We start from the raw sequence: 24,893 nt of genomic DNA on the forward strand, positions 1-24,893 counted from the left end.
CGGAGGGGATAGATTTACTGATCAAGTAATCGACATTGGCGATTGGAGAAATGCCAAGGCTTCCAGAGAACAGGGTCTCCCAAACTAGTAAATTTAGAGACTATTTCCCGCCAATGGACAAATTCTATCTTCGAAGCAATTCTCTAGTTACAAGTCCATCCATCCATACAGCATGCTAGCACGGTAATCTCTCCGGAGAGCTCCGCCACCGCCGGACTGATCTCTGCAGCTTGCTTGCTTTCCATTTATATCTTCTTGACCTTCCCAGTTGCGCAACCTCTCCCGGCTTGGGATTCACCTGTCGCACATGGCTGCAGATCCAGACGCTGAATGGCTGGCAGTGCGTGTCGGAGATGTCGGTATGCGAGAGTGCCAAGAAGGGCCAAGAGAGGCGGCGGCGCATTAGGCGGGGGAGATTCGCGGTGTTTGATGCGGGAGGGAAATATTCCAACCTCAAAGGGGAACCGAAGATGTATATCGATGTGATTGATGTGTTGTAGAAAATAGTAGGATTGAGTGTTTTTGCGGATCCGCTGGTGTAAGATGTGAGGAGGTTGATGATGGTGCTGGATTGTAGTAGCTTCGCACTTGGGCCAGAGTTGGCAGGCGAGATGAGATTGTGAGACGTTGGACAAGACGAAATTGAATCATGGCAGATCGAGTATAAAACGGCGTTACTTTCCGGATTTCCATTGACATCTGCCATTGTCCTTCCACTATTGTCACACCAATCTTTGTCCTCCCACCTCTCTGCCTATACTCCACCATCACCAGCCAAGATGAAGTTCCTCAGCCTCCTCTCCCTCGTCGCCTTTGCCAGCGCCGCTCCTTTGGATGAGCTCACCAAGAGAGACACCGCCACCTGCGGCAAGGTCTTTTACAGCGCCAGCGCTGTCAGCGCCGCTTCCAACGCTGCCTGCAACTACGTCCGGGCTGGCAGCACTGCTGGAGGCTCGACTTATCCCCACGTGTACAACAACTATGAGGGTTTCCGCTTCAAGGGCCTTTCTAAGCCGTTTTACGAGTTTCCTATTCTGTCTTCGGGCAAGACTTACACTGGAGGTGCGTTGTTTCTGATGTTTTCGTATGAGTGATGAGACTTGAGACTGACTCTTGAGGATGATGTAGGCTCTCCTGGGGCTGACCGTGTTGTGATTAACGGCCAGTGCTCGATTGCTGGTATTATTACACACACTGGTGCCAGCGGTAACGCTTTTGTTGCTTGCGCCGGTACTTCTTAGACAATTGTTGATGGGGGTTGGATGCTATGGTGGAAAAATGGTGTGGCAGAGGTGACTACTTGGATACAAAAAGGACAAAGATGCTTGTAGAGTCAAGAGATGTGTGATATTTATAAGCCTTGCTAATGAATTGATGGCAAAATAAGAGCCTTTAACGTTTGGTGATGAAAGCTGTCTTATACTGAATTGTGTAGGTTGGGTGTGAACTTGCGCTGAATCGTGGGCGTGCAGAATATGTGTTTTCATCTCAGCCTCTTTAAAAGGGCACAATACGAAGATTCTTGTGGACTATTATTTATATGCAAACCTTTCATTCAACGTAATGTGATAGATCACATGGCCATAGAGCGAGACATCGTTTGATGCAACGGGCGGCGGCGTAGAATGTTGAACTACATCTGAGGCTGAGACATGACAGCACCTCATGGCTGCTTCTGGTTAGTCATACGTTAGCAGTGAAACATTTTTGTCCTCTGGCATATAGGGAAAAGATTCAGCTTCCGTCTCGCTCATATTTAAAAAGGAAAAAAGAAAAAGAAAAAGAACCGCAGGGTCGGTCTCATGCAATTACGATTGCCTCTATGGTCATCCTTTCGTATGAATTGGGAAAGTGCAAAAGGAATATTCATAAATGCATTAGTGCGACTCTCTGTCATAACAATCCAGCCATTGGCAGAGTGCCAGAGTGGTTAATGGGTATGACTAGAAATCATATGGTTTCGGCCTCGCAGGTTCGAATCCTGTCTCTGTCGGATTGTTCTTTTTGACTTTTTTAGAGACAGTCTTTTTTATTTTTTTATTTTTGCTTCATTTATAGGCGAATATTTATTTTACTTTATTTTCTCGACTTTTTCTGATGCGCTCGTTGACATGTGTCTCAAATCTTTTTTTTTTTTCTTTTTTGGTCAATAAGTGCACATGTATTTTAGTATGAGAAGCTACACGTAGCTAAATCCACATGTCAACTAGAGGTTATCAACCATCTCGCCTCAGCACTTCTTATGACTATGTAGAGACCATCTATAAGACAAATCATCAATTTCAAGATATCTAGAAGAGAATTTCTCAACCCATTGGATCTCTCTCCATCCACGCAATGTAAAGAATTTCGGCGTCTTTCGTCGGGCGCATCGGAGCGGGCGCGTGCCCACCCTGCAACACTGCAACACACATACTACCATCTTGGAACCACCTGCATCTTGTCTCAGCCTTGGCTGATTTGTCGAATCGTCAGCTGCAAGGAGTTGGTCTGCGAGCTGAAATGGTTCTGGATTCGAATGCGGGGTAATAAAAACGACAGACCGCCCTCGTTCAGTCAGCTCTTCAACTTGGCATCACTCATTAAACATTTATTCATCTCTCCGACGTGGCCTCATACAATCCAAGGGCAGTTTTACGAGGGCGACGATGAGTTCCGATGATGGGAAGAAACTGGATTTCGTCAAGGCTATTGCCTCGGACGGCGATGTTATCCTTGTTGTCGGAGAGCAAAAGGTCGAACTGAGAGTCCATTCCCAGTGCCTCATCAGTGCTTCGAAAGTCTTTGGCGCAATGCTCGGCCCGAACTGGAGTGAGGGCCAAAATCTCTCCAAAAACTCGCCGAAAGAGATTCCCCTTATAGAGGACGATGCCAAGGCGTTATATACAATTTGTTGCGTCGTCCATCACCGAAACGACATTCTACCCGAAAGGATTTCGCCTCGAGAATTGCTTCAGATTGCCATCGAGGCGGATAAATATGACCTCCGTACTGCTCTCCTCTTTGCGAAAGCGCAGTGGTTGCAAAGGAAAAACATCACCGATATGATGGAGTTGGCATACCTCATGGCGGCAGCTTTCTTGTTCGACGATATGGACATGTTTATAGAGCATAGCCAAGCTCTCATTCTTCAGCACCAAGATTCCTATATCGAGCTTCTAGCGGACTCCACGTTGTCCCAAATACTACCTGCTAATACTCCTCGTGAGCCAAGGCCTATACCTCGGACCTTTCGACCAAATTACTAACATATAAAGACTTATTAGAAGAACGCAGAAATCGGATGAGAGCGGAAATAGGGGAAATAATGCTCAGGGAGACGAAAAATAGTTGTTCCTGTGGCTGGGGCAAAAGTCGTAGTGATAGCTATCGAGATCTGTTATATGAGTATACCCCTCTGAGGATACTTGGGACTCCCATCTCGAAAGTTGTTGAACGGATCCAATCGATTTCGTATGACGGTAATCGGCAATACCACGCGAGTACTTCGAGATATGATAAGGATTACTATCACGAACCGGCCAAGTATATCGCAACTCTAGCTGAGAAGCTGGAGAAAGCAAAGAGGAGAGTCAGCCTTTGTCTCGATTGTGTGCAAGGCAGTGGCGAGACGGAATCCTGCAGATTCGAGCATGAAGAATTTTACTACCGGTTCAACTGAGCTGCACTTGATTGAGAGGAGGTCATGTTACCACGTTGGATTGGAATATGTTCTTTGATCCTTGTCAGCCACATTGCAGTTGTCAAAGGCTGGCGAGTATAGGCCTCAACGGATTGAGCAATGATCTGCTTTGCCTTTGTTATAAGACTGCTGCTGTGTATGCAGGTGTCGTATAGAGCGATGACATTGTCTAGTCCTGCCCCAGCGTGCTTCATCAAATCGGAATCTTAGTGGATCATGGCATTTGTTCTTTGTTTCTTTGCCTCCTTTTCTCTCTCTTTGCTTCTCCATCTCTCTTTCATTTTCTCTTTCTTACACACTTTCTTCCTTTGTTTCTTTTTCCTTGGGCGCCTGCGGTTACGTGGTGTGTGCCCAGGTCACAGCACCTGCAGGTGTTATAAGTAGCAGCGATTCTGCTGGCATTCAAGACAATACCTTGGGGATTCCTGTATCATTCTTCTGTTTCTCTGATTACCCCTTTGAGGAAGTCTATTGTCAAATATACCAGTCATCACTAAGGCATCACAGAAAACCAACCGACCCTAGCTTGACATCATATTTCTTTTTTCACTTCTTTATCAAACCTGCGTATTAGATTGCCTTGAATCTCACTATGGCAATTACCAAGCCTAGATCTAACAATAAATACATGATAGGATGGATCTGCACGCTACCAACGGAGTGGATGGAGGCGATGGCTAGGTTGGATGACACACATCCTAGCATCGAAAAGCCCTTGAATGACACAAACAATTATATTATGGGATCAATATATCGCCACAATATTGTTATTGCTTATCCGCCTAATGAGGAGATCGGTAACAACTCCGCCGCAGCGATGGTTGCCGCTCGGATGAAATCCACCTTCCCACAAATGAGATTTGTGTTACTGGTCGGCATCGGCAGCGGTGTTTCGTCCAAAGTTAGCCTCGGTGATGTGGTGGTCAGCACATCGGTGGAAGAGGAACCAGGCTTGGTCCAATGGAGCATGGAAAAGGTCGAGGGAAACGACCGCTTCGAACGCATCGGATCGTTGAAGCAGCCGCCTGCCTCGCTTCTTACGGCCCTTACAAAACTGCAGAAGGCAGAAGAGCTGTCTCGGGCTAAAAAGCCTGAAAACTTCGAGCCATTGCTGAAGAAGCGACCGAGGTTGATATCCAAAACTTTGCTGTGGAATTCACTTAAATCAACATTGGGTAAAGCAGACCACAGCGACGTCAATACAAGCACTACAGGCGATGAAGGCGATGGCGGAGAGGAAGAAAATCGTAGGTATCCGGTGCACTTTGGCATGATTGCGTCGGGCAACCAGGTCATCGAGGACACTACTCTTCGGACAAAGCTCAACGAAGACATTGGTGGAAAGGTTCTCTGTGTCGAGGTGGGAGCGGCGGGACTGGCCAAAATTTTTCCTTGTCTTGTCATCCGGGGAATCTGTGACTATGTTGATTCGCATAACGCGGATCGGCAAAGAGATGCAGTGGCTAACGCAGCGGACTTTGCGAAGAATCTTTTGGAATATGTAAAGTCAAAGGATGTTAAACGAGAGCCATTAGCAAAGGACATGGCGGACAAGGGTGAGTTGGTTTCCGAGTCAAGCTTCCATAAGCCAGCTAACTGATATTGTATAAGGTAGTTTCCGATGGTTCTACTGGAAATGATTCGTCGCCAGGCGTTGCAGTCGATGCGGATAGAAAGTTGCAAAGACTTGTCCTAACGCTGGCGTTGGCACAAATGCTTCGGGAAAAAGAGCAAAATGACAAGACGCAGCAATTACTATCCCAGAAAGACATTCAGCTAAGGGAAATAGGGAAGAGCTTTCTAGTTACGAGAAGACAAAGACGATTATCCAAGCGATGTATTTCTACGCAAAAACGATTACTCAAACTCCGGCAGATTGATGGCCTTGACCATGACTGCAAACCAGAGGACATAGACATCTCGAGACTGTTCCGATGGGCTGTCGAAGATGGCGATGCCGAAATAGTTGAACTACTTCTCGATGGAGGCACTGATGCGACGGTCGTGCATAAGGATGGATGGATGCCATTGCATGCAGCTGCAAGTAAGGGATATGTCGATGTGATTCGGCTGCTGCTCGAAAGGGGCAGAGTGGATGCTGACTCGAAGAATGACGATGGCTGGACTGCGCTTCAACTGGCTATTGAGAGAGGGCATGGAGATGTTGTGCGGCCTCTGCTTTGGAAATCTGCCAACAAAGATGCGGCAATAGCCCAAGTGCGATGGTCACAAGATAATGTGGAATTCGTGACCTTCTCACATGACTTAAGATTATTAGCATCAGCGACAACGGATGGAAATATCGGACTCTGGAATACAGTAATCGGTCATTGTCAAGAAACGCTCGAAGACCCATGTCTAGAAACGCCCACTATCTTTCAGCGTCGCATTAGGTCAATGGCCTTCTCGCATAACTCAAAGCTCCTGGCATCAGGATCAAATTGTGGTACTATTAAAATCTGGAATACAATAACAGGCCAGTACCAACAAACGCTCCAAGCTACTATTGAAATCTGGAATTTGACAGCAGACCAGTGGCAACAAACGCTCGAAAGCTATACAGGTAACGTCAACTCAGTGGCCTTTTCGCATGACTCAAACCTATTAGCATCCGGGTTTGGTAGGATGATCGAAATCTGGGATCTAGCGACAGGCTCACGCCAAAAAACATTCAAAGGCCATGAACACTACACCAACGCAGTGACCTTCTCGAATGACCTAAAGCTACTGGCATCAGCATCAGACGATGGTACTGTTAAACTCTGGAATACGACAACGGGCGAGTGCCAACAAACGCTCGAAGGCCATAGCATGAAAGCATGTTCAGTGGCTTTCTCCCATGACTCAAAACTATTAGCATCAGGATCGGAATATGAGATTAACTTATGGAGTATGACAACAGGCCAGCGCCAAGAAATACTCGAAGTATATGATCGATGTGCCCTGTCATCGGCCTTCCCACAAGGCATAAAGCTAGCGGCGGCAGGGCTATATAATTATGACACTATCAAAGTCTGGGTTGTCCCAATAGATATCCTTCGTGTCAACATGGAGAAACTTGAATTTAAACAGCTTTGATGAATTAAAATGCAATTATTTCACGCGTTGATATGACTTATTTTGGACTTGCATGATTAACGCTGCTGTCAGACTGCTACATTAAAAGGCGGAATGGATTTCGCCAAAATACATGTATATTGGGTGTTTAAATGAGCTACAGTCAGGTAAATCATTATGAATATCACCAAATCGCCTTAGAGTCATCAAGATGGAGCCTTTATGTTGAGAGAGCATTCTGATTTCTTTACGGGTGTGGACTCTCAAAAAAATACATTGAGTTAGCAACATTGGTTGTTGGAATCTAGAATGCCCCCGAAATAGCAAGGTGCGGCGCTTACCCCTGAGCTCGGTACGATTTCGGTGGCGTTACTGGCCTGAAAAATTCCGAAGAGTCTCTTCTAGGTTGGTTTAGGCAGACAACCCCAATTGAGCAATAGAAGCATATACAACACGAGTCTGTATCAGCATCCTTGCTGTTGTCCTGTAGTGAAATTTGTGAATATGGCACATAATAAATAGCAGTATATTTTCACATTCAATATTACCAGTTTTGGATTTACGGGGCTGCTGCCTGAGCAATACGGCCACGATGATTCCGGCTCCCCGCTTACCAGCTTTAGGGCCAACGGCATTATTGCCTGGAGGCTATTATTCCATGTATATTAAAGCAGCTTGAGCCGATATCCGGGATAGGCATGTTAACGGCCTTGTCTGATTCCAGCTGTGTTTCCTCTTTTGTCCACTACCGACTCCAGTCCTGCCTGGAAAAAAAGACCCGCTCAAGATGCCAAAAGCGCGAGCATCTCAGCCATATGTTGACGACGAGCTTAGAAAGGAGTTTTCCCTTCCCGATCTCCCACCTCCAAGCGAGTCAAAGGTAAAGCCCAACAGCACTGCCAAAACATTTTCACCCCCGAGTCAATCAGCCTTTACCGCGGTTGTCAATTTCCTCTCAAATCCTTTAGCAGCTCTTCAAGGCAAACAAGGCAGCATGGCTGGCTTTCAGTACCCCGGCGTCAACCTGCCGCTCAATACGTCGGACCGTTTTCTCTTTGACAAGTTGCCGCCCGTCTATGCGATTGGCATGCCGCAGGCGCGAGGGGCCACTTCGATGATATTGCCCATCAGGGAGGTTGCCATGATGTTGATCATGGAGAAGTTGACGGACAAGCCGAATTGGCACGAAAAAGTGTTTGACGAGGCCATTGTCCAGAAGTGGCGGGATGAGGCTAAGACGCAGTCGGAGAATGGGCTCTACTCAAGGATCATGGAGGGAAAGACGCATTGGAATGAAATTCCTATGCCCCAATCGCGTATTATCTCGGAGGAGGTTTTTGAGTTTGTTCGTTGGATTGCCCCCTTTTGCGATGAGATAATCTGCTGACGTGGAATTAAATTATAGTGCATTGCTGAGTTGCGCAACAAAGCCCCCTACTTTGTCAAGACTGGTCTGATACCTACTCTTGACTCGGATGGCAATGCCATTGTCAAGTCTGATAATTTGATGAGCGCTGAGCTTCGCGATGAGCTGAAGCAAGCGTTTGAGACACTCCGAGCGGACCAGGTTGGAAATGTGGATTGGCATCCTGGAACCAACGATATGGTGCAGAACCTGGCCCATCCTTCCATGTACCCCTTCGTCTATAGTACGTGTTTGATGTCTCCCGCTGCAATGAAATGAACTGTCGGAACCGGACCTAATCTTCAATGGCTTGGAAACAGACCGATCCAGCTTTATTCTGGAAGAACAGGTCAACAAGGAAAACGCCTTGGACTTTGTTGGCAAAGGCGAACTTGTACCCGAAATAACTCGCCTTGCCGACTTTGGGGGAAGATTTGTCAACGTCTGTTGGAGACCGGAAGACCGAGGGACTGTCCCTCCTGAGTATCGGTCAAGCCAATATCAGTGGCTGCCAGCCAATGTTGCATTCCGCGAGGACGGGTCAACCGAATTTACCAGCTACATCAATAATCTGCACCCAGGAAAATACCCAGCCATATACAAGGCGATTGAGCATGCTATTGACACCGCCATACCAGCATGGGATCAGTGCCTTAAGGAGGATATCAAATTCGACAAAAGTGTTACTGCGGGAAGAAACGAGTCGCGATTCGAATTTATTTCCGAGGCAGAGTGAGTTTTCCCTAGGATACCCTAGATTTCTGGCTCCGAATTGAAATCACAAGCTGACGGCGGTGTATGGCTCAGTGATGATGACGAAGATTTGTGGACAAAGTCGATGAGGTATAAACGACCGAGAGAGTTTAGATATAATTACTTGAATCGGTACCGGTATGGCAAGCCACCACAACCGAGTAGGGGCGAGACTCTCCTTCCTGGCAAATGGGTTGAGGGCCGAGATGCTATTCTCCCGGAGCCAAAGGAGTTCGAGGAGATAGATTACACTCCTCCGCAGAGGATTCAGGAGAAGTTTAAGGAGCACGGGCTGCAGGTTATTGTGAAAATGGCCAGCATCGAGCTGACTCCTGAGAAGCCTCACTTTCCAGCTGGATCATGGCATGTAGGTTCAATGTTGCCACTGTTTTTGTAAGAGCTTGTGGGACGTATGCTAAACAAGTTTTACAGGTTGAAGGGCAGATGAACGAGAGAATATGCGCTACGGCTCTGTTCTATCTTGATAGCGAGAACGTGACGGACAGCCATCTGTCGTTTCGCATGCAGACGTCGGCCTGGCTGAGTGACAGCATTTCGACTGGCCAAGACAATTACAACTGGCTGGAGCGAGTGTTTGGCACTCGCCTTGGGCATGGGGGATCTTGCATCCAGAACTATGGAGATGTCAAGACATGCGAGGGGCGAGTCCTTGCTTTCCCAAACGTATAGTAAGTTGAGTCGCGAATGGTTACACGCTGTTATATAATGCAAGACACTAATTATCTTTGTGTCTCTTTATTAGCCAACATCGGGTCTCATCATTCCGTCTCAAGGATGAGACCAAGCCAGGGCACAGAAGGTTTTTGGCACTCTGGCTTGTCGACCCTCATGAGCGCATCGTGTCTACTGCCAATGTGCCGCCCCAGCAGAAGGACTGGTGGACGGAGGCTTCAAAGGCGGCAGAGGATAGTCAGGGGGAGATTCCTGGCAGTCTTATGACGGTGGAGGAGGCTCAAGAGCACCGAGTGAAGCTGATGCACGAGCGATCGCGATATGAGGAGAAGGCGGAGTACAATATGGAGCGAGTATCGTACAACTTTTGCGAGCATTAGTCTGTACACTGTAATTGTAGCTGTCACTGTATGTAACTGTAACTATATGTATGCGAGGTTATTTGTATTTCACAGCAGGCGTTGCGGGTATATGGACTCTGTAATTGAAGTCTTCACTCATCATCATTACCATCATCATGCACTGAAAATTGGTGGTTGGCGGGGTTCAAATGTTTCAACGCGGGGCAACAAATTGTTTGCTTTCTGTGGCTCAGCTCTGTCGTCTAATCTTATCGCACGGCTTCACCACATGCCTTTTGCAGCGTCCCATCGCCCACATGCGCCACTTTTCCAGGCAATTGAACAATTTTTTTTCATCTGCCCAGGCGGGGTGTTTTTTTTTTCTTGTTGCCTCAGGCCGCAAAGTCCCCTCTGCTAGGGCTCCCGTTAGTGGGGGTTTGCCTCAATACTGCGCATTCTGCTCTGTTCTCTGCTCTGCTCTGCTGTCTTTTTTTTCTTCGTAGATACCCAACTCCAACACTCCTCTCGACCCAAACGAACCTCTTTTTTTTCGTCTTTTTTATTCACCACACACACAAAACCGCAGCCATGGGTTTCACCGATCTCCTCACCGATGCTGGCCTCACCCGTAAGCCAAAAATTTCTTCTTTGCGTGGCCATTTCAACTTGTGCTAACGATCGATGCGTCGACAGTCCTGAACAGCTGGGTTTCCACCCGCTCCTACATCACTGGGTATGCCCTCTTCCCCTTGCGCAGCGACGACGACGACGCTCTCCTCTGTCCCTGAATTTCGATCCTGCCGTCGCATACATTTCATCTTTTTCCCATCGTTTGAGTCACAATCAGGCGATGATTTGCATGCAGCAGCCCAGCCCCTCTTTCATATTTTTCCACCCCTCAGTGCCTGCATGACAGCGACGAAAAAAATTTAAAAATTCATAAAACACCCCTCACTAACCCCTCCCCCGCCAAATATAGCTTCTCTGCCAGCCAGGCCGACGTCGCCGTCTTCAAGGCCCTCAAGGAGGCTCCCAACGCCGCCAAGTACCCTGCTGCTGCCCGTTGGTACAAGCACATTGCCACATACGAGGATGAGTTCGCCACCCTCGAGGGCGATGCCAGCAAGCCCTACACCGTCTACGGCCCTGAGGTCGCCGAGGTCACCCTGAACCCCGCCAAGGCCCCCGCCGCTGAGGACGACGATGATGTCGACCTGTTCGGCTCTGACGACGAGGAGGAGGATGCCGAGGCTGCCCGTGTCCGTGAGGAGCGTCTGGCTGCCTACCGCGAGAAGAAGGCTGCCAAGCCCAAGGTTGCCGCCAAGTCTGTTGTCACCCTCGATGTTAAGCCTTGGGGTACGTTTTTTTCTACTACTACATTCCGAATCCATCTCCTGCCGATACTGGTGTCCCTTTTGGCGCGGCACCACAACGGTTTCTTTTTCTCATGGCTGGTGATGCTAACTTTGCAACTACAGATGACGAGACCGACCTGGCTGCTATGGAGGCTGCTGTCCGTGGCATTGAGCAGGATGGTCTGCTGTGGGGTGCTTCCAAGCTGGTCGCTGTTGGCTTCGGTATCAAGAAGCTGCAGATCAACCTGGTTGTCGAGGATGAGAAGGTTTCCCTGGATGAGCTCCAGGAGCAGATCCAGGAGTTCGAGGACTGGGTCCAGTCCACCGACGTTGTTGCCATGCAGAAGCTGTAAGCGGGTGAAAAATACCAGTGTTGAGAGTTGTTGGAACGAATTTATCATGGGTAATGATTGGGGGGTCAGAATCTATCAGTGTCTCACATAGTTTGGTATGCGCTGGGTAAGGGCTATCAAATCGCCCTCTCGCATAGTCACGGATTCTCAAAAAAGCAAAAAATAAGAAGCCATAGACAAATGTCTCTTTTCCGGGTCCCTGTTTTGTTATTGTGATTTGTGCAAGGGAAAGAATAGGCTGATGGTCTCGAGAGAGCTGAAACAGCCCGACTTGTCACCCTTTTGAACACATGTGATGATTCACAAGTGCGAAATATTGACTTATCTGGTGTGTTAGTTCAGCATACCTGCTTGGTTATCCGGCACATATATCCTTGAGGCGACATGCAGTAAGTGTCGTTGAGAGATACTGGGGAAGTGCCCTAGAACCTTGCTGTCTGATATCCTGGATTCTTCGCTGAGCTCTTACCACCGCGCATTGATCCTCATTAATAGTCTAATTCCTGTTTTGTGTTTGCCTTCTGGGATACGCAAACCTCGCCCACTTGATAATAGCCTGCTGCTGGAAGCTCTCTTCATCCAAGTGGTTCACTACTGCTTGACGCATTGCTACAACTGCCTATATAGCCTTGGTATGGAGGTATATGCAAAGAAAACAATAGATGGAATAGTATACTCGCGAAGTAAATAAGTTGAATCTTACCCTAGATTTTCTCTGTAAAACAAAGACTTGCAAGTCTACCTATAACTCTCGCCTCTTGGCACGGGTGGGGGGCAACCAAATATTGCTATTTCGTTATGGGCAACGATGCGGAAGTCGCAGAAGAAGAATCTTGGTGTGTATACTCCAAACAGTCAAAGTCAATATTGTCATAGGACTTCGGCGTGTTAAGGCGGGACTATCACGCCAAGCCAATTTCTTCCAAGAGCATACGCGCGGGCAGTTTCTAAGTGTTTCAAAGAATGCTTGAGTTGCCCGCTTCTAGCCAAAGTCCAATCAATGTAAACACCAAACTGAGTTTAACAATTAAAGAGAGTATTTTGCCATTAGTCTAAAATATCATAAAGTCTTCACCTCCTAGTTTATGTCTTCCCGTTTATATATGTCCCCCAGTCTAGGTTCTCTATCTACGCGATCTTGCAAAGCCTTCCAGTGGTGCTATCCACAGTCCAGTCATCGCTTCCGACCGCTGTAAGGCCGAAGAATGTGCTCGTCGGATCATACTTGTTCTTGATGGACTTGAGCTTTGCATAGTTGTTGCCGTAAAACACCTGCTGGAAGTTGGGCTGGTTCATGTCGGCCTCGTTCAAGTAGGCGCCCTTGATGGGTGATAAAGCATCCAGCTTAGGAACTAGCACACCCGTGATGTTCTTCTGGGCGTTGAGGTTGTTCTGGAAGACGAGTGGATCATATGGGCTACAGAATACGTCAGCAAGGGGGAACTATGTAATTGATGCAGATGGTGAAGAAACTTACACTCCAATGACGGTGCTTGTGATGGCTGTTCGCCAGGCAGGGTTAACGGCATTCGAGACCTTGGCACCGTTGCTGACGTTGACGGATACACCAGAGACGACACCGCCGGCGTTGTTGATGAATTGGTAGACGCTCGCCACGGAAGCGGCTCCGGATGCGGTGGTGAATAGGTTGCGTGGGATGAGACGGCCGCCGATGTTGTATTCAGTCACGTTGGGAGGAGGGTTGTAGGCATTCAAGCTGTCCAAGAAGGTAGAGAATTGGTCGACGTGAAAGTCTACAATTGGACAAGGTTAGACTCATCTTGATATCGTTGTGAATGGACAAACTTACCGTAACCGATACCCTTGGACGTCAAGTAGTTGAGAGTAGGGTTCATGAGAGTTTGGAGCTGGGCCTTGGTCACGCCAGGAGCATTCACAGGCTGCAGCAGGAAGAGGCCAGGCGCAAGCAGGAAAACAGCACTTGCACCAGAGTCGACAATGCTAGGGAGCGTCGTCAGGAACTGAGCAACGGCGCCGTAAAAGACGTCGTCGGTGATGCCCTGGTTGGTGAAGGTGAGATTGGCGGCAGAAGACACCAGATCGGGGTAGGCTCGGACGGTCATGGACAAGACGGCGGCGTATGTTCCACCACCACCGCCGGAAAGGGCCCAGTAGAGGTCGGAGTTTTGCGAGGGAGTAGCGACGAGCTGCTGGCCGGTGCTGGTGACAACTTCCCACTCGAGGACTTGATCGGCGGCAAGGCCGTACTTGGTGGCGAGGGGGCCGTGACCACCGCCTTGGCTGTAGCCTCCGGCAAAGCCAACCGATCCGCCGTTGCCAGTGACCAGGGCGAGGCCATTGGCGTGGGCAAAGGCTTGGGCTTCGGAGTTTTGGACGCCGGCGCCGACCTTGATGGCCTTGCCTTTGTAGCCGTTTGCGTTGTAGTTGAGGAGCTGGGTGGTCTTGATGTTGTGCGTCCAGAGAGCCAGGGCGCCGGTTCCAGTCGACTTGCCGTAGTAGTCGTGACCCGTGTTTCGAATGACCAGGCGGATGTTCTTCTGCTGAGCAAACTTGATCGTGGCCAGGTAATCGGCAGCAGTTGAAGCCTTGACGGAGTACTGGACGAGGGAGCCAACCACGCAGCCGGCGTCGGGCGCCGTGAACAGATCACAGCCACGGTTGGCGAAGAAGGGAGCAACGGGGTCGGAGGAGGACGCGATGTGGGTGTCGGGGAAGTCCCAGACGGACTTCAATTGATTGCACTTTGAGGCGCTGAAGCAGCCGAATGAAGAGCTGTGGCAGACGCTGGCCAGGGGAACCGTGGCGATCAATTTGCCGCCTAGTGTCTTGTTGAAGGCATTCCAATCTGCTGTGGAGGGCCAGCACGGGTCTGTAGGCAAGCAACGGCAGGTTGAATTGGTAGCAGTAGAAGCGGTGGGAGAGGGAGCGATGGCAGCAGCTGATATTAAAGCTGGCACGGTGGCCAGGAGGGCGATGAGTCGAGCCATTGCTGAGGTCAATTGAGTCCGAATCGAAGCTGTGATGATGAGAATCTTCAAGACTTCAGCAGGGAATCATGGAGAAGATATATAGAATATTCCATGGTAAGGGAAAAAAGTGAGTGGACATTCATGGAGTAGAGCTCTCACAGGATGCCTGGTGGACTTGCGAGCCAATATTGCGTCTCCCAGGACCAGGGGGGTTGCTCCATGCATAGACCACGTTTTTTACTATCCGCGTGTGCCACCCCTTCCAAGCCGTTCGGCCATTCATATTGCGTCCATGTCGAGCTGTGGACTCGAAGGATGTAAGAGCTAGGCTGCAAAGAGGGTTAGATGGGGTCATTTCCTTCAATCTAGATGCAGAGATGGAAGACGAGGACGACATGCCCACGAGGCAGCCCTTGCTTTTGGGATGCTGTCGTGGGTAGATTGCCACGTGAAGAGGGGAGCGGAGAACATGGAACGAAACGGGAGGATTGGTTCAGGTGAGTTGTGCATTAGCTGAGAGGGAATTATATTGCACTCGTACAGTAATTCGTGGGAGCTGAACAATTTGATGCAGTTTGTGTAGGAGCTCCGTTATGAACTATACCCGGACTTGTATTTCGAACTCCGGATTGACCTATCTCCCGTATACACGGACACTTGCCAAGTACTGTAGAAACCACACAAAAGACTCGTGAGACGATGGTGATACTATTTCATATTACATGCCAAGTAGACTCTCTCGAGGAAACTGCTCGAGCAATAGTTTTCGAATGCTTACCACCTGCATTCTCGAAGGCCGCAAGAATGAATCATAGCTGAGCATCGTGGGGCTCAGCCCGCCGCCATATCCGTGTGTACATCTATTTGATATGGAACTTTTCCAAAGTTCTTAGGCAACTCAATTCCTCTCCGCACTTACGACCAGCACTCGCCGACGCATCAGTGACACTATATTGAATGTCAGTGCGCAAAAGATTGACGGTGCGGCCGGGCGGTGAGATTACTGGTACATGTAAGTTATTTGCTTTTTGCACGGACGGGTTGCCTGAATGGGAAGGTCTTGTCATGGGTTGTAAACGTTCGCTTACGGTTTGGCAGCTCGCTGGGTCATGGGCCGCGTGCAGTAGCCACAGGCTGCGATTGGAAGCGATGTCTTTGTTTATTTTGTCTCCCTGTATAAGAAAAAGAAAAAGTTGACCTGCTGTCTCCCTCAGGGGCCGTTGTCAATAATCTTCAACTTTCTCCATTCTGTGAAATGAACAGAGCGGATATTTTCCCCAAAAGAGGCAGAGCTGAACTCGAACGGAACAAATGAGCCGATGACCACGGAGTGCGCGCATGAGACATAATGTGGTTTTGCAAAATGCTTCGGCGCATTGACAGGTGCATTGACCGCGGATCTGCCTGCTCCAGATTGAGTACGACGCTCTGCTTTCATCCTGGTCTATCTGGTCCTTGTTCAGTCTCGGATTTAGGCCAAGGTGTGGTTCAGTTGAAAGCAAGAGTGACATTCCCTTGACTTTTTCTTTACTGGGTACGGGCATCAACCTGGTCGACAGTCTACAGGTACAGGCACGGTACCATGAGAAGAACACAAAGTACTTGCGCGAGTGCAACATCAGGTTGGGGTATCAGGGATGTATGATGGCGACAAGGGTAACGACATGCAACCTTCATGACAAAGCAAAGGGCTGGACCTTCGGCAACACCGATATCGTGTGTCGAAGCTTTTCTATAAAGAACGACCAACATAAAAAGGAAGCAAGGGAATACATGATATCTTTTCTCGGCATTCGTGGTGGCCCGTCATTTCACTATGTTGAAGTGAAAGCTTTGCTTTGGCAGGATATTGATATATAATTTTGTTACAAGCCTATTTAAAAAGAGAACAAGAGAAAGCTAATCGTACATAACGCTGCTACAAACAATTGTAGATATAAAAAAACACTTTTCCTCAAGGGTAACAAAAGAAAGACTGAAACAAAATAATGTCTGCCACCACACTCAATTGCGTAACTCGTCGAATTGCTGCATCAACCCGTCATGATAGCGTAAACAGCGGCAATGTGTAGAGAGACATTGTCCACAGACACCAAATCTTCCACGACTGGTCGTCTGCCTTGACCGTCTTTCGAAACAAGACGCTCGTCATCAAGACTGCCCCAACTACCATTGGTCCGACATAAGCCAATGGCGAGAGTTTCCAGAAGAACGGGCAGATGCTGGACCAGGCAGCTGCAGCTATGGCGATGGAGATGCGTGAGAACTGCTCGCCCAGGAGCAAGGGAACGGACAGACGCCCCCGTGTTTTATCACCCTCCTGGTCCTTGAGATCCTGCACCTGCATAGTCGTAAGGATGACTCCGCTGATGATGAGGATCCATGTCAAGCCCTCCTGGTTGACGGTGGCCTGTGATCCGAGCGCGATGCGCAGCGAACCGTGGTTGAAGCAGCCGTATGCGACAGATATAATCAGATCCCGTACTACCTCATCTCCACCTTTGAGATCGTTGTACAGCCAGGTCAGGATCTGGATGAAGACACCTTCCTTCCAAACTCCTAGCCAGTAGTTGAGGGCGAGGGCGATCGGGACGGCCACCAGCATAGATCGTCTGGTCTGGTCTCCGGATATCTTGCCGGACGGAATCGGGCGCCAGGGCTTGTTGATGAGATCTTCGCGAACCGACTCTTCGGATCTCTGGTTCGCGAGGTCGAATATCAGGACGTTGTACCAGTTGAAGGCGACGACTAGGGGGAGGGCTTGGGCGACCTGCCACAGCGAAGGCAGCTGGCCATCTGCAAGATGAGAGCCGGCGAGAGCTCCTAGAATGCCAAACGTGGTGTTTGGGATGACAAAGGTTGGGAAATTGCTTTCTGTAAACTCCCAGATGAGGTACGGGATGTTGAATATCGTGGAGACGGCCGACGAGGCGGGCTCAACTTTGTGCTCGGGATGCATGGCGTCTGCAGTGCTCTTCTCCATTGTAAATAAAGACTGCGTTTTGAACAAATTGAACAAATCAATCCTTGTTGTAGATCCTGGAATGGTTGCATGAAGACGAGGAGGACAAAGCTTTGGGGAAAAAAACGTCGACATTTCGACATATATATCTATAATTCTCTCCCTCCCGCCCTCTCTCTCACTCTTCCCCTGAATTCTTTTTTATTCACAAATATGCTAAGAAAATACTAAACAAGCAATAACGGAAACAATGTAGATACCACACGGAAGCACTAAATGGCCGCCGAGTCCCTGAGCAGTGTCAGTTGCAATTATCCTATTGGCCCAACCGGAGAAGACGAGGTGATATCTGTGGGAACTCCAACCACGTCCTGAACTGATTTGACATTCACCCCTTGCCCGAAACGTGCTATATTCCATGAGCTATAATAGCCTTGACGGGTGCAAACTCGACATCTTGTGATCATCCGGTACCTTGGTGGAAAGCGGGATGAGTTGTGTGACTTTTCTTGGAGACGCCGAAAATGGTGTTGATAGTGCCACTCCTCCTGTGTTTTGTCTTTTTTTTGCTACTTGGACGATTCCAAGTAACAAGCTAAAACTCGGCTACTAGTTACCAAGCATATTTTGTGGAGTTTGATAAGCGTTGGTTAAGCTGTTTGTGGCAACTGACAACGCTCGGGTCCATGATCTTTGACTGCGGGATCTTGTTACAGGATGCGGCTTCGGTTTCGGCATTCAAAACTATGACAGGTACATATCAGTACCGTTGATCTTGAAGATGTTGGAGATTTCTCCATGTGATCTCGATGAGATATCTTTGTTTCATAGGTACATGTAAGTAGCGGCATTCAAAACCGCTTCCTTCGATCCCGCTCGGCTTACAAGCTCCCCGGCCTAGAACCTGAGCACAGACCCATGGCGTTATAATGCTTACATGTATACCGGATGCGCATATCTAGCTCTTACCTGCATTGTACTGCCTATTCGTATATCAGTAATCCTTGCGAGGGAAATACGATCCCTGTTGCCCTTGTCTCTCAAGGTGCACGGGTCAGAGGCTGGGTTGTGCACAGACCGGGTATACAGAGAAACGGTAGAGATGGGATGAAAAAGATCTGCGCCAAGTTTAGCCTGTTGCACGGATAGTAAAGTGCCGCGTCTTGGGTCGTCCCATCTTCTTGTGCAATGATATCAGTGGGAGCTTCCGAGTTGGGATATTGCAGATTTCACACTACATACCCGAAGGAGAAACCCGTGTTGAGATATTACAGGTTTTTTAGCGAGTTGATGCTAAACTTGGTCGCAAATTAGTTACTACATTAGTCTCGGGAGATTGTGTCAGACCACGGACTTCAAGACGGGCTTCCTCGGCCCGGAAAGACCAGACGGTTTTAGCACCAAAAAGTGGGATTTTGGGTGTTCCGGCTCTTTGGCACAGTTCACTGGTATTGGATTGGGAATGGACTGGGGGGTTGACAGGACCGGGATGTGGCTACTGGGATGGAAGAGCGCCTAAAAGTGCTGTGTGCCTGTATGAGCCTTGCAGAACCCGCACGTTTACATGTTTAACTCTACAAGGCCTGCCTAATAAGTTTTAGATGCGGCATTCGATACGCAGTGTTCGTAACGATACGTAGTGTAATCTTCAACATAGTCACGGTTACGCAAGCTTGATGATGTTCCACTAGACTGGCAGTTGGCCGATCACTCCCTGCAAGGGACTGGACTCTTGATGATATCAATGCTCGTACTATACTATTCCAGACTAACAAACTATTGCTATACTACTATATATGTCTCTATGCAACAATGGTCCACCCCCGTAATACAAATCACAAGCTAAAAAAAAAACATGTGGTCACTACGGATACAGCCCCCAATGTTCGGCTCTTCTAAAGTCCACCCTTGATAATGGATGCCGCATGCTCGGCCACACCGTACACAGTCGCTTGGGGATTTGCCCGAGGCGTCAGCGGAATGATGCTCGCATCTGCCACTCTCAGGTTAGGGCATCCGTAAAGCCGGAGTTGAGCATCCACGACACCCCCCAAGTCCTTGGGCATCATGGAGCAAGTGCCGGTGAAGTGGTGGGCGCCCACTGTGGTCTGACGCAGGTACTCTTTTGCCTTTTCGAGGCCAGAGTCCGCGGAAAAGGTGCCGGCTGATTGGGCGGCAGGGTTGCGTTTGCCGCCGGCCTTGAGGTGGCTGGCCAGAGGCTCGGCACTGGCAAGGGACTCGACGAAGCGAAGATGACGGGCGAGGATCTCGAGATCCAGAGGGTGTGAGAAGTACTGAGGGTCAATGGTGAGGTCTGTCGATGACTGAGAGGCAGAGTTGATGTGGACAGACCCTCTGGAGAGGGGATGCGTAAGCAACAGAGCAACGGAGAAGTACTTCTCAGTGCCCGGCGGCGGTGCTGCCATTGTTCCGTCAGGGTTAAATGAGGCGAAGCCCGAGAACGAAATGTAATAACCAGATGCTTCTTCAGGAGAGGTGAGAATGGAGCGGACAAACTCAGCCTGAGCCTCGGCAAAGGCGGCATTGCCACCGTTGTTTGCGCCGGTGATGTACTTCTCAATAAGCGCCTCAACCTCAGCCTTGCCCTCAGCGGTCTGGATGCCTGGGAATGGCAATTGGGCGGCGTTGTTGGTGCCACTGCTAGCAAACGGACCCAATTGCTGTGCATAAGCGGCCATGGCAGCTTGAAGAGCAGCTGGGTCCTGGCGCGCAAGACCGTCTATTGTCTTTGCGTCCTCAACGGCCTCGAAGCTCAGGCCGGCCATGGGGTGGTTCTGCAAGTTCTCGCCGACATTGGGATTGTCAATGACAACGTCGACGCCCAGCTTGGCCAGGAGCTTCGCATCGCCAACGCCAGAGTGCTCAAGAATCCGGGGGCTGTTGATGGCGCCGGCGGTGAGGATGATCTCCTTGCCCGTCGCGGTTTGAGTCTCGCCGTCCTTGACATACTGGACGCCCTCGGCGGTGACTGCGCTGCCGTCTTTGGCAAAGACAATCCTGCTCACCGGAGCGCTAGTCACAATGACGAGGTTCTCTCGACTGCGAGCAGGCTCGAGATAGGCGTTTCCAGCATAGCTCCGCGTCTTAGACGCAGGATGGATGCTGTCCGCGACGGTTACCGGGCCCGTGGATTGCTGGGTGTAGGATTCTCCAGACTGTTGGAACCCCAGGCCTCCCAGCGTCTGCTGCCAGATCTTCGGCCAGCTGTTGTCGGTATCCTTGGGGAAGCTGAGCTGAAGCGGGCCATCGCCGGCGGTGGTCCCTGCGGCGGTGGTCAAAGTGTAGGATTTGGCCAGCGATTTGGAGAAGCTTGCCCAGTCCCAGCCGGGGTTCCCAAGCTTGGCCCAAGCGTCCACATTGGCCTTGGACGAGGGCGTGAAGGAAAGGCCGTTGAGACCGCTCGATCCACCGAGGAGCTTGCCCTGGGGGAAGGAGATTTGACGGTTGTTGAAGCCAGGCTGAAACAATGATTAGTATGAGGTGATGAGCCATAGAACAGCCAATGTTTCGTCTCTTACCTGAGGGACTGTCTTGAATTGCCAGTCTGCGTCGGTATTCAGCAGCGTCGGCCACATAGCCGGAACCGACGTACGGGCATCTGCCGTCAGATCCTCGCCCGCCTCCAGGACAAGGACCCGCTTCGAGGAGTCTTCAGTCAGGCGTGCGGCCAGGACTAAGCCTGCAAGTCCTCCACCGACGATGATGTAGTCGTAGCTAGCCATGGTAGATAATTTGTCGTTTGTGGAATACAATTGAAGTTCAAATTTCAAGCGGTGAATGTTTCATGTACTAAAAAGGTGCCTCGTGTAGTTGAGAGAGAGCGCAGGTCGAGGAAGAAATAACAACGACTGCAATAAAATGGATTTCTAATTCACGCTTGCGATGGATTCAAATCCGTCCCGTCCCAACATCGCTTCCGTTCGAGATCGGCTTACCACGTGATGGATGGCCGCTCAGACATAACAAATGCATTCAACCAACTGCCGCTCCGCCATGTCATGGCGTCAAAGGAGGAGGCGATGCTTCGGCTTTCCCTTCTTCCCCGTGCCGCCGTGCACTGTTGGTAAGATGAGGAAATTCTTCAACGGCGCCTTTCCGCTATCCCGCCAAGAGCCTTTGAGCCAACATCACCAATAGGAAGGTGGCCGGGGGTTGGTTGTGTCGTGTTGGTGGCTACACGGACCAGACAAAGACAAAACAAAATGGCCTCACTTACTCCGTAGAAGCGGGCAAATAGAGCTATGAGATGACAGATTGCGTCAACGGGGCTTGGTCTCATCCTGCCATTGGTCTTGGCTTGGGGGTGTCGATAATAGCCCGGTTGTACTCCCTATCTGTTGGTACGCGGTAAAATGCCTGACGAGTAGCGGGGATACAGTCAGCCCTTTGTGCTTGTCCAAGTAGAGTTGTTGGCTTGATACGAACAGCCCCCATCCCGTGCTTGATAAGCCCCTTCAGGAAAGTCCCCTGGCGAATGGTCGAGTAACGGCCAGGGTCTGCCGTTCGACAGAGTCACATTTTGGGTTACGCTGCGGTGCGTGCGTTTGTGACGCTCGGTTATGGAGATCATGCAGTGCCATCCCTGTCAATATTGGGGGCCAGGCCAGCCAGGCCAGGGGCCCCGGTGGTAGATCGGGGTCCATCGAACCTCCACCCTTGTAGATAGCTGCCGGTCTAGCTTACTTGAATGCCATGCCGTCTTACATACATGGAATCACAGGCCTTCATGTTACATTCGGTGACCTTGAGCTAATGCAAACACACGGTTCTCTGCCAAAATGCCCATACGGGTACATACAGAGAGGAGCCTGTCGGGGTGCCCATGATAGCGAGGGGCAAAAAAGGCTCATCCTGGTGAGGTTGCATATGCAGCAAGGGCAATCTGGGAGCTGGGTCGGAAATATGATGTCAAGAGAATCTATCCCGAGCTTTGATGTAGGTTCCGAAGATATGCAATAAGATGGTATATGTGATATCAGGTACCGGCTATAGTTAGAAGCTACATGAATTGTAAATGTACCTACATGTAAGATGTCACCGGCTGTATGTGAGTGACTGCATGCACGACTATCTAAAAATGAAATATAATCCAGCCGATGTAGTAGCCTTTGATCTATCCGAGAGCCACAATGGGAAGGTCAATCTGATATAATCCCACGCCGAGAATTTGTGTCTCAACGTGAACGGACTTGTTGACGTGATAAATTTGTCCTCTGATAACCCATTGTCTTGCCCGCTGGCATCTACCTTCTACCGCAAAGACAAATGGAGGCAATGGACTTTTACTACGCGAACCAGCAGGCTATCCTCACGGCTGTGGGCGCATTGTCCGGCATCATCGCCCACAATGCTGTCTACATCCGGGGAGAGTGGCATGTTCAAGCGCCTCAAATTACCATTCAACTCTTTGCTCTGTACGTCGGTTGCCCTGTACTGGCACAGACTCTGAAAGATACTGCGGTTGCTGGGTTTCTTCAGGGAGTCATATTTTGGAGCTATGGGTATCTGCCCGGCCTCATTGCGAGCATTCTCTTGTATCGCGTCTTCTTTCACCCTCTTACCAGAGCTGGCTTCCGGGGCCCGTGGTACGCAAGATGTACCAAGATCTGGCACATGTGGGCGGCCAGGGGATCAAAGAATCACCATGTTCTTAACGATATACACAAGAAATACGGAAGTTTCGTGAGAACAGGTAAGAATCCTCCAGAGAAAAGATCTCTTATGTCTTTGCGGGGAAGAAAAGACAGAGCAAGGGAGCTGGCTGGCTAAGCTGAGATCTACACAGGCCCTGCCGAGATCACCGTGTTTCATCCAGATGTCTTCATGGCAGTCGATGGACCGCGCTCCGAATGTGTCAAGTCAGAGTGGTATGACATCTTACACCCGGGCCAGGCCCTTGTCACAGCACGCAACAAGTCGGTCCATGCCATTCGTCGTCGTGAATGGAACAGCGGCTTTACTACAAAAGGTCAGTTCAGCTCCTCATCGGAATTTCGTCATGTTGCTTACACCGGAACTTTTTTTGATCTCAGCCCTGGCGGAGCATGAAGCCAAAATTCTCAAATATGTCGATAAGCTTGACCAATGCATCGAGCAGGATGCTAAGCTGCAGAAGGTGACAAACATGCGAGACTTGCTTCTTTGGTTCGGCTTTGACATCATGGGAGACTTTGTCTTTAGCAAGTCCTTTGGTATGCTTGAGAACCAGCAGTGGCACCACATAATTGTCCGTCTGCAGCGGGCTCTTTCTCTGCTGGGCCCTTTTAGCTCAGTGCCATGGCTCATCCAGGTTGGCTTCAACTTGGCTCCACGAGTCAGCGTTCTGAAAGATTGGTTTGACACAGTGGCGTGGTGCCAGTCTCAGATGCGTGATAGACTCGAAAATGGTAGCTCTAGCCAGTCGCAAGACTTGTCATACTACTTGATGGAGAAGGATTCAGAAGGACATGGATTCTCTGAGAATGAGAAGTGGCACTGGGCAGCGGGAGATAGTCTATTGGCTATTGTAGCTGGAAGGTAAGAGATGAATAAGACCGGAAAGTGTGATAAAGACAGAGAGTGCTGACATTGAGTGATGCAGTGAGCCAACGGCGGTTGCTCTAATCGCTGTATTCTGCGAGCTTGGCAAACATCCAGAGCACGCTGAAAAGATTCACGAGGAAGTCAAGAATGTAGATGTTACAGATCTCAAGACCCTCGTCAATCTGCCACATCTCAATGCCGTCATGAAGGAGTCCCTTCGCTTGCATCCCGCTCTCCTCACGGGCGGCAATCGCAAGACGACCGAATTTGGCCTTACCATTGGCGATCAGTTTATTCCTCCCAACACAACGATTGTTGCTCCACGATACACCATTGGCAGACGTAAGTTTGTCGATCATTGTCAAATGAAGCATGTGCTAACTGTGTATGTGATTACTAGTCGAAAGCTGCTTTGAGAAGGCTTCTGAATTCGTCCCAGAGCGCTGGACGACTCGGCCCGAAATGGTTCGAAATGCAGCAGCGTATGCTCCATTTGGAACGGGCCACCACAGTTGCCTGGGTAAGACCCTGGCCCTGGACACAATGAAGTATGTGCTGGCAAGGATCTTGAAGAACTATCGTTTCCGGGCTGCGCCAGGGGACGATAGCTTAAGTGCCCTGGAAACTGTGAAAGACCAGTTTACGTCGAATCCTGGTACCTTGAAATTGCAATTCGAGAGGAGACATGCCACTGACTAGGAATCGATGCCCATCTGCAGGTCGGGAAGTGGGCAGTTGGAGTCTATGTAGTTCTAGAATATGTATAATTCACAATCTTTTTTTAAATGACGGTCTTTT

General features: G+C 49.6%; 10 protein-coding genes and 1 non-coding gene across 11 annotated transcripts; 7 read left to right on the forward strand and 4 right to left on the reverse strand.

Annotated features, from left to right (window-relative positions):
• Positions 1–78: 78 nt before the first annotated feature.
• Positions 79–1,107, reverse strand: M431DRAFT_459006 (hypothetical protein). The gene has a single exon (XM_024915340.1). It carries the CDS (start codon positions 704–706, stop codon positions 176–178), a length of 531 nt encoding a protein of 176 aa, XP_024772860.1. The 5' UTR covers positions 707–1,107; the 3' UTR covers positions 79–175.
• Positions 780–1,525, forward strand: M431DRAFT_556268 (hypothetical protein; the record flags this gene model as incomplete). The annotated part of the gene is made up of 2 exons (XM_024921442.1): positions 780–1,062; positions 1,129–1,525. The coding sequence occupies 2 exons, from the start codon at positions 780–782 to the stop codon at positions 1,239–1,241; spliced, it is 396 nt and encodes a 131-aa protein (XP_024772861.1). The 3' UTR covers positions 1,242–1,525.
• Positions 1,526–1,912: 387 nt separating this feature from the next.
• On the forward strand, positions 1,913–1,993 carry M431DRAFT_t125. The gene has a single exon. It is a non-coding gene; the product is annotated as a tRNA-Ser (tRNA).
• A 655-nt stretch (positions 1,994–2,648) lies between these two features.
• Positions 2,649–3,661, forward strand: M431DRAFT_88474 (hypothetical protein; the record flags this gene model as incomplete). Its single annotated transcript, XM_024923908.1, has 2 exons — positions 2,649–3,204; positions 3,258–3,661. 2 exons carry the CDS (start codon positions 2,649–2,651, stop codon positions 3,659–3,661), a joined length of 960 nt encoding a protein of 319 aa, XP_024772862.1.
• A 509-nt stretch (positions 3,662–4,170) lies between these two features.
• Positions 4,171–6,801, forward strand: M431DRAFT_459023 (hypothetical protein). Its single transcript, XM_024915341.1, has 2 exons — positions 4,171–5,238; positions 5,298–6,801. Exons 1-2 carry the CDS (start codon positions 4,275–4,277, stop codon positions 6,758–6,760), a joined length of 2,427 nt encoding a protein of 808 aa, XP_024772863.1. The 5' UTR covers positions 4,171–4,274; the 3' UTR covers positions 6,761–6,801.
• A 1,079-nt stretch (positions 6,802–7,880) lies between these two features.
• Positions 7,881–9,970, forward strand: M431DRAFT_89273 (hypothetical protein; the record flags this gene model as incomplete). The annotated part of the gene is made up of 6 exons (XM_024924012.1): positions 7,881–8,084; positions 8,145–8,388; positions 8,465–8,876; positions 8,952–9,264; positions 9,330–9,586; positions 9,661–9,970. The coding sequence occupies 6 exons, from the start codon at positions 7,881–7,883 to the stop codon at positions 9,968–9,970; spliced, it is 1,740 nt and encodes a 579-aa protein (XP_024772864.1).
• Positions 9,971–10,519: 549 nt separating this feature from the next.
• M431DRAFT_6755 (hypothetical protein) lies at positions 10,520–11,639 on the forward strand (the record flags this gene model as incomplete). The annotated part of the gene is made up of 4 exons (XM_024921737.1): positions 10,520–10,559; positions 10,625–10,664; positions 10,911–11,287; positions 11,410–11,639. 4 exons carry the CDS (start codon positions 10,520–10,522, stop codon positions 11,637–11,639), a joined length of 687 nt encoding a protein of 228 aa, XP_024772865.1.
• A 1,043-nt stretch (positions 11,640–12,682) lies between these two features.
• M431DRAFT_17842 (hypothetical protein) lies at positions 12,683–14,839 on the reverse strand. The gene is made up of 3 exons (XM_024913100.1): positions 13,450–14,839; positions 13,117–13,393; positions 12,683–13,056 (listed from the first exon to the last, which is right to left on the reverse strand). Exons 1-3 carry the CDS (start codon positions 14,606–14,608, stop codon positions 12,768–12,770), a joined length of 1,725 nt encoding a protein of 574 aa, XP_024772866.1. The 5' UTR covers positions 14,609–14,839; the 3' UTR covers positions 12,683–12,767.
• Positions 14,840–16,430: 1,591 nt separating this feature from the next.
• Positions 16,431–17,620, reverse strand: M431DRAFT_509523 (hypothetical protein). The gene has a single exon (XM_024919303.1). It carries the CDS (start codon positions 17,571–17,573, stop codon positions 16,632–16,634), a length of 942 nt encoding a protein of 313 aa, XP_024772867.1. The 5' UTR covers positions 17,574–17,620; the 3' UTR covers positions 16,431–16,631.
• Positions 17,621–19,447: 1,827 nt separating this feature from the next.
• Positions 19,448–21,295, reverse strand: M431DRAFT_88915 (GMC oxidoreductase; the record flags this gene model as incomplete). Its single annotated transcript, XM_024923959.1, has 2 exons — positions 19,448–21,031; positions 21,092–21,295. 2 exons carry the CDS (start codon positions 21,293–21,295, stop codon positions 19,448–19,450), a joined length of 1,788 nt encoding a protein of 595 aa, XP_024772868.1.
• A 1,410-nt stretch (positions 21,296–22,705) lies between these two features.
• Positions 22,706–24,886, forward strand: M431DRAFT_509526 (hypothetical protein). The gene is made up of 5 exons (XM_024919304.1): positions 22,706–23,265; positions 23,359–23,541; positions 23,606–24,089; positions 24,154–24,437; positions 24,496–24,886. Exons 1-5 carry the CDS (start codon positions 22,839–22,841, stop codon positions 24,792–24,794), a joined length of 1,677 nt encoding a protein of 558 aa, XP_024772869.1. The 5' UTR covers positions 22,706–22,838; the 3' UTR covers positions 24,795–24,886.
• The last annotated feature ends 7 nt before the right edge of the window (positions 24,887–24,893 follow it).

Source organism: Trichoderma harzianum (genome assembly GCF_003025095.1).
Source record: "Trichoderma harzianum CBS 226.95 unplaced genomic scaffold M431scaffold_8, whole genome shotgun sequence".
NCBI classification, from domain to species: domain Eukaryota; kingdom Fungi; phylum Ascomycota; class Sordariomycetes; order Hypocreales; family Hypocreaceae; genus Trichoderma; species Trichoderma harzianum.

Excerpts from the sequence above, each read along its gene's own strand:
- M431DRAFT_459006 (XM_024915340.1), bottom strand. The coding sequence starts at position 706 with ATGGCAGATGTCAATGGAAATCCGGAAAGTAACGCCGTTTTATACTCG.
- M431DRAFT_459023 (XM_024915341.1), top strand. The coding sequence starts at position 4,275 with ATGGCAATTACCAAGCCTAGATCTAACAATAAATACATGATAGGATGG. Across the intron at positions 5,239-5,297 it reads AAAGGACATGGCGGACAAGG|TTTCCGATGGTTCTACTGGA; the intron begins GTGAGTTGGTTT and ends TGTATAAGGTAG.
- M431DRAFT_17842 (XM_024913100.1), bottom strand. The coding sequence starts at position 14,608 with ATGGCTCGACTCATCGCCCTCCTGGCCACCGTGCCAGCTTTAATATCA. Across the intron at positions 13,394-13,449 it reads GTCCAAGGGTATCGGTTACG|ACTTTCACGTCGACCAATTC; the intron begins GTAAGTTTGTCC and ends GTCCAATTGTAG. Across the intron at positions 13,057-13,116 it reads ACAAGCACCGTCATTGGAGT|CCCATATGATCCACTCGTCT; the intron begins GTAAGTTTCTTC and ends CGTATTCTGTAG.
- M431DRAFT_509523 (XM_024919303.1), bottom strand. The coding sequence starts at position 17,573 with ATGGAGAAGAGCACTGCAGACGCCATGCATCCCGAGCACAAAGTTGAG.
- M431DRAFT_509526 (XM_024919304.1), top strand. The coding sequence starts at position 22,839 with ATGGAGGCAATGGACTTTTACTACGCGAACCAGCAGGCTATCCTCACG. Across the intron at positions 23,542-23,605 it reads CAGCGGCTTTACTACAAAAG|CCCTGGCGGAGCATGAAGCC; the intron begins GTCAGTTCAGCT and ends TTTTGATCTCAG. Across the intron at positions 24,090-24,153 it reads TTGGCTATTGTAGCTGGAAG|TGAGCCAACGGCGGTTGCTC; the intron begins GTAAGAGATGAA and ends TGAGTGATGCAG.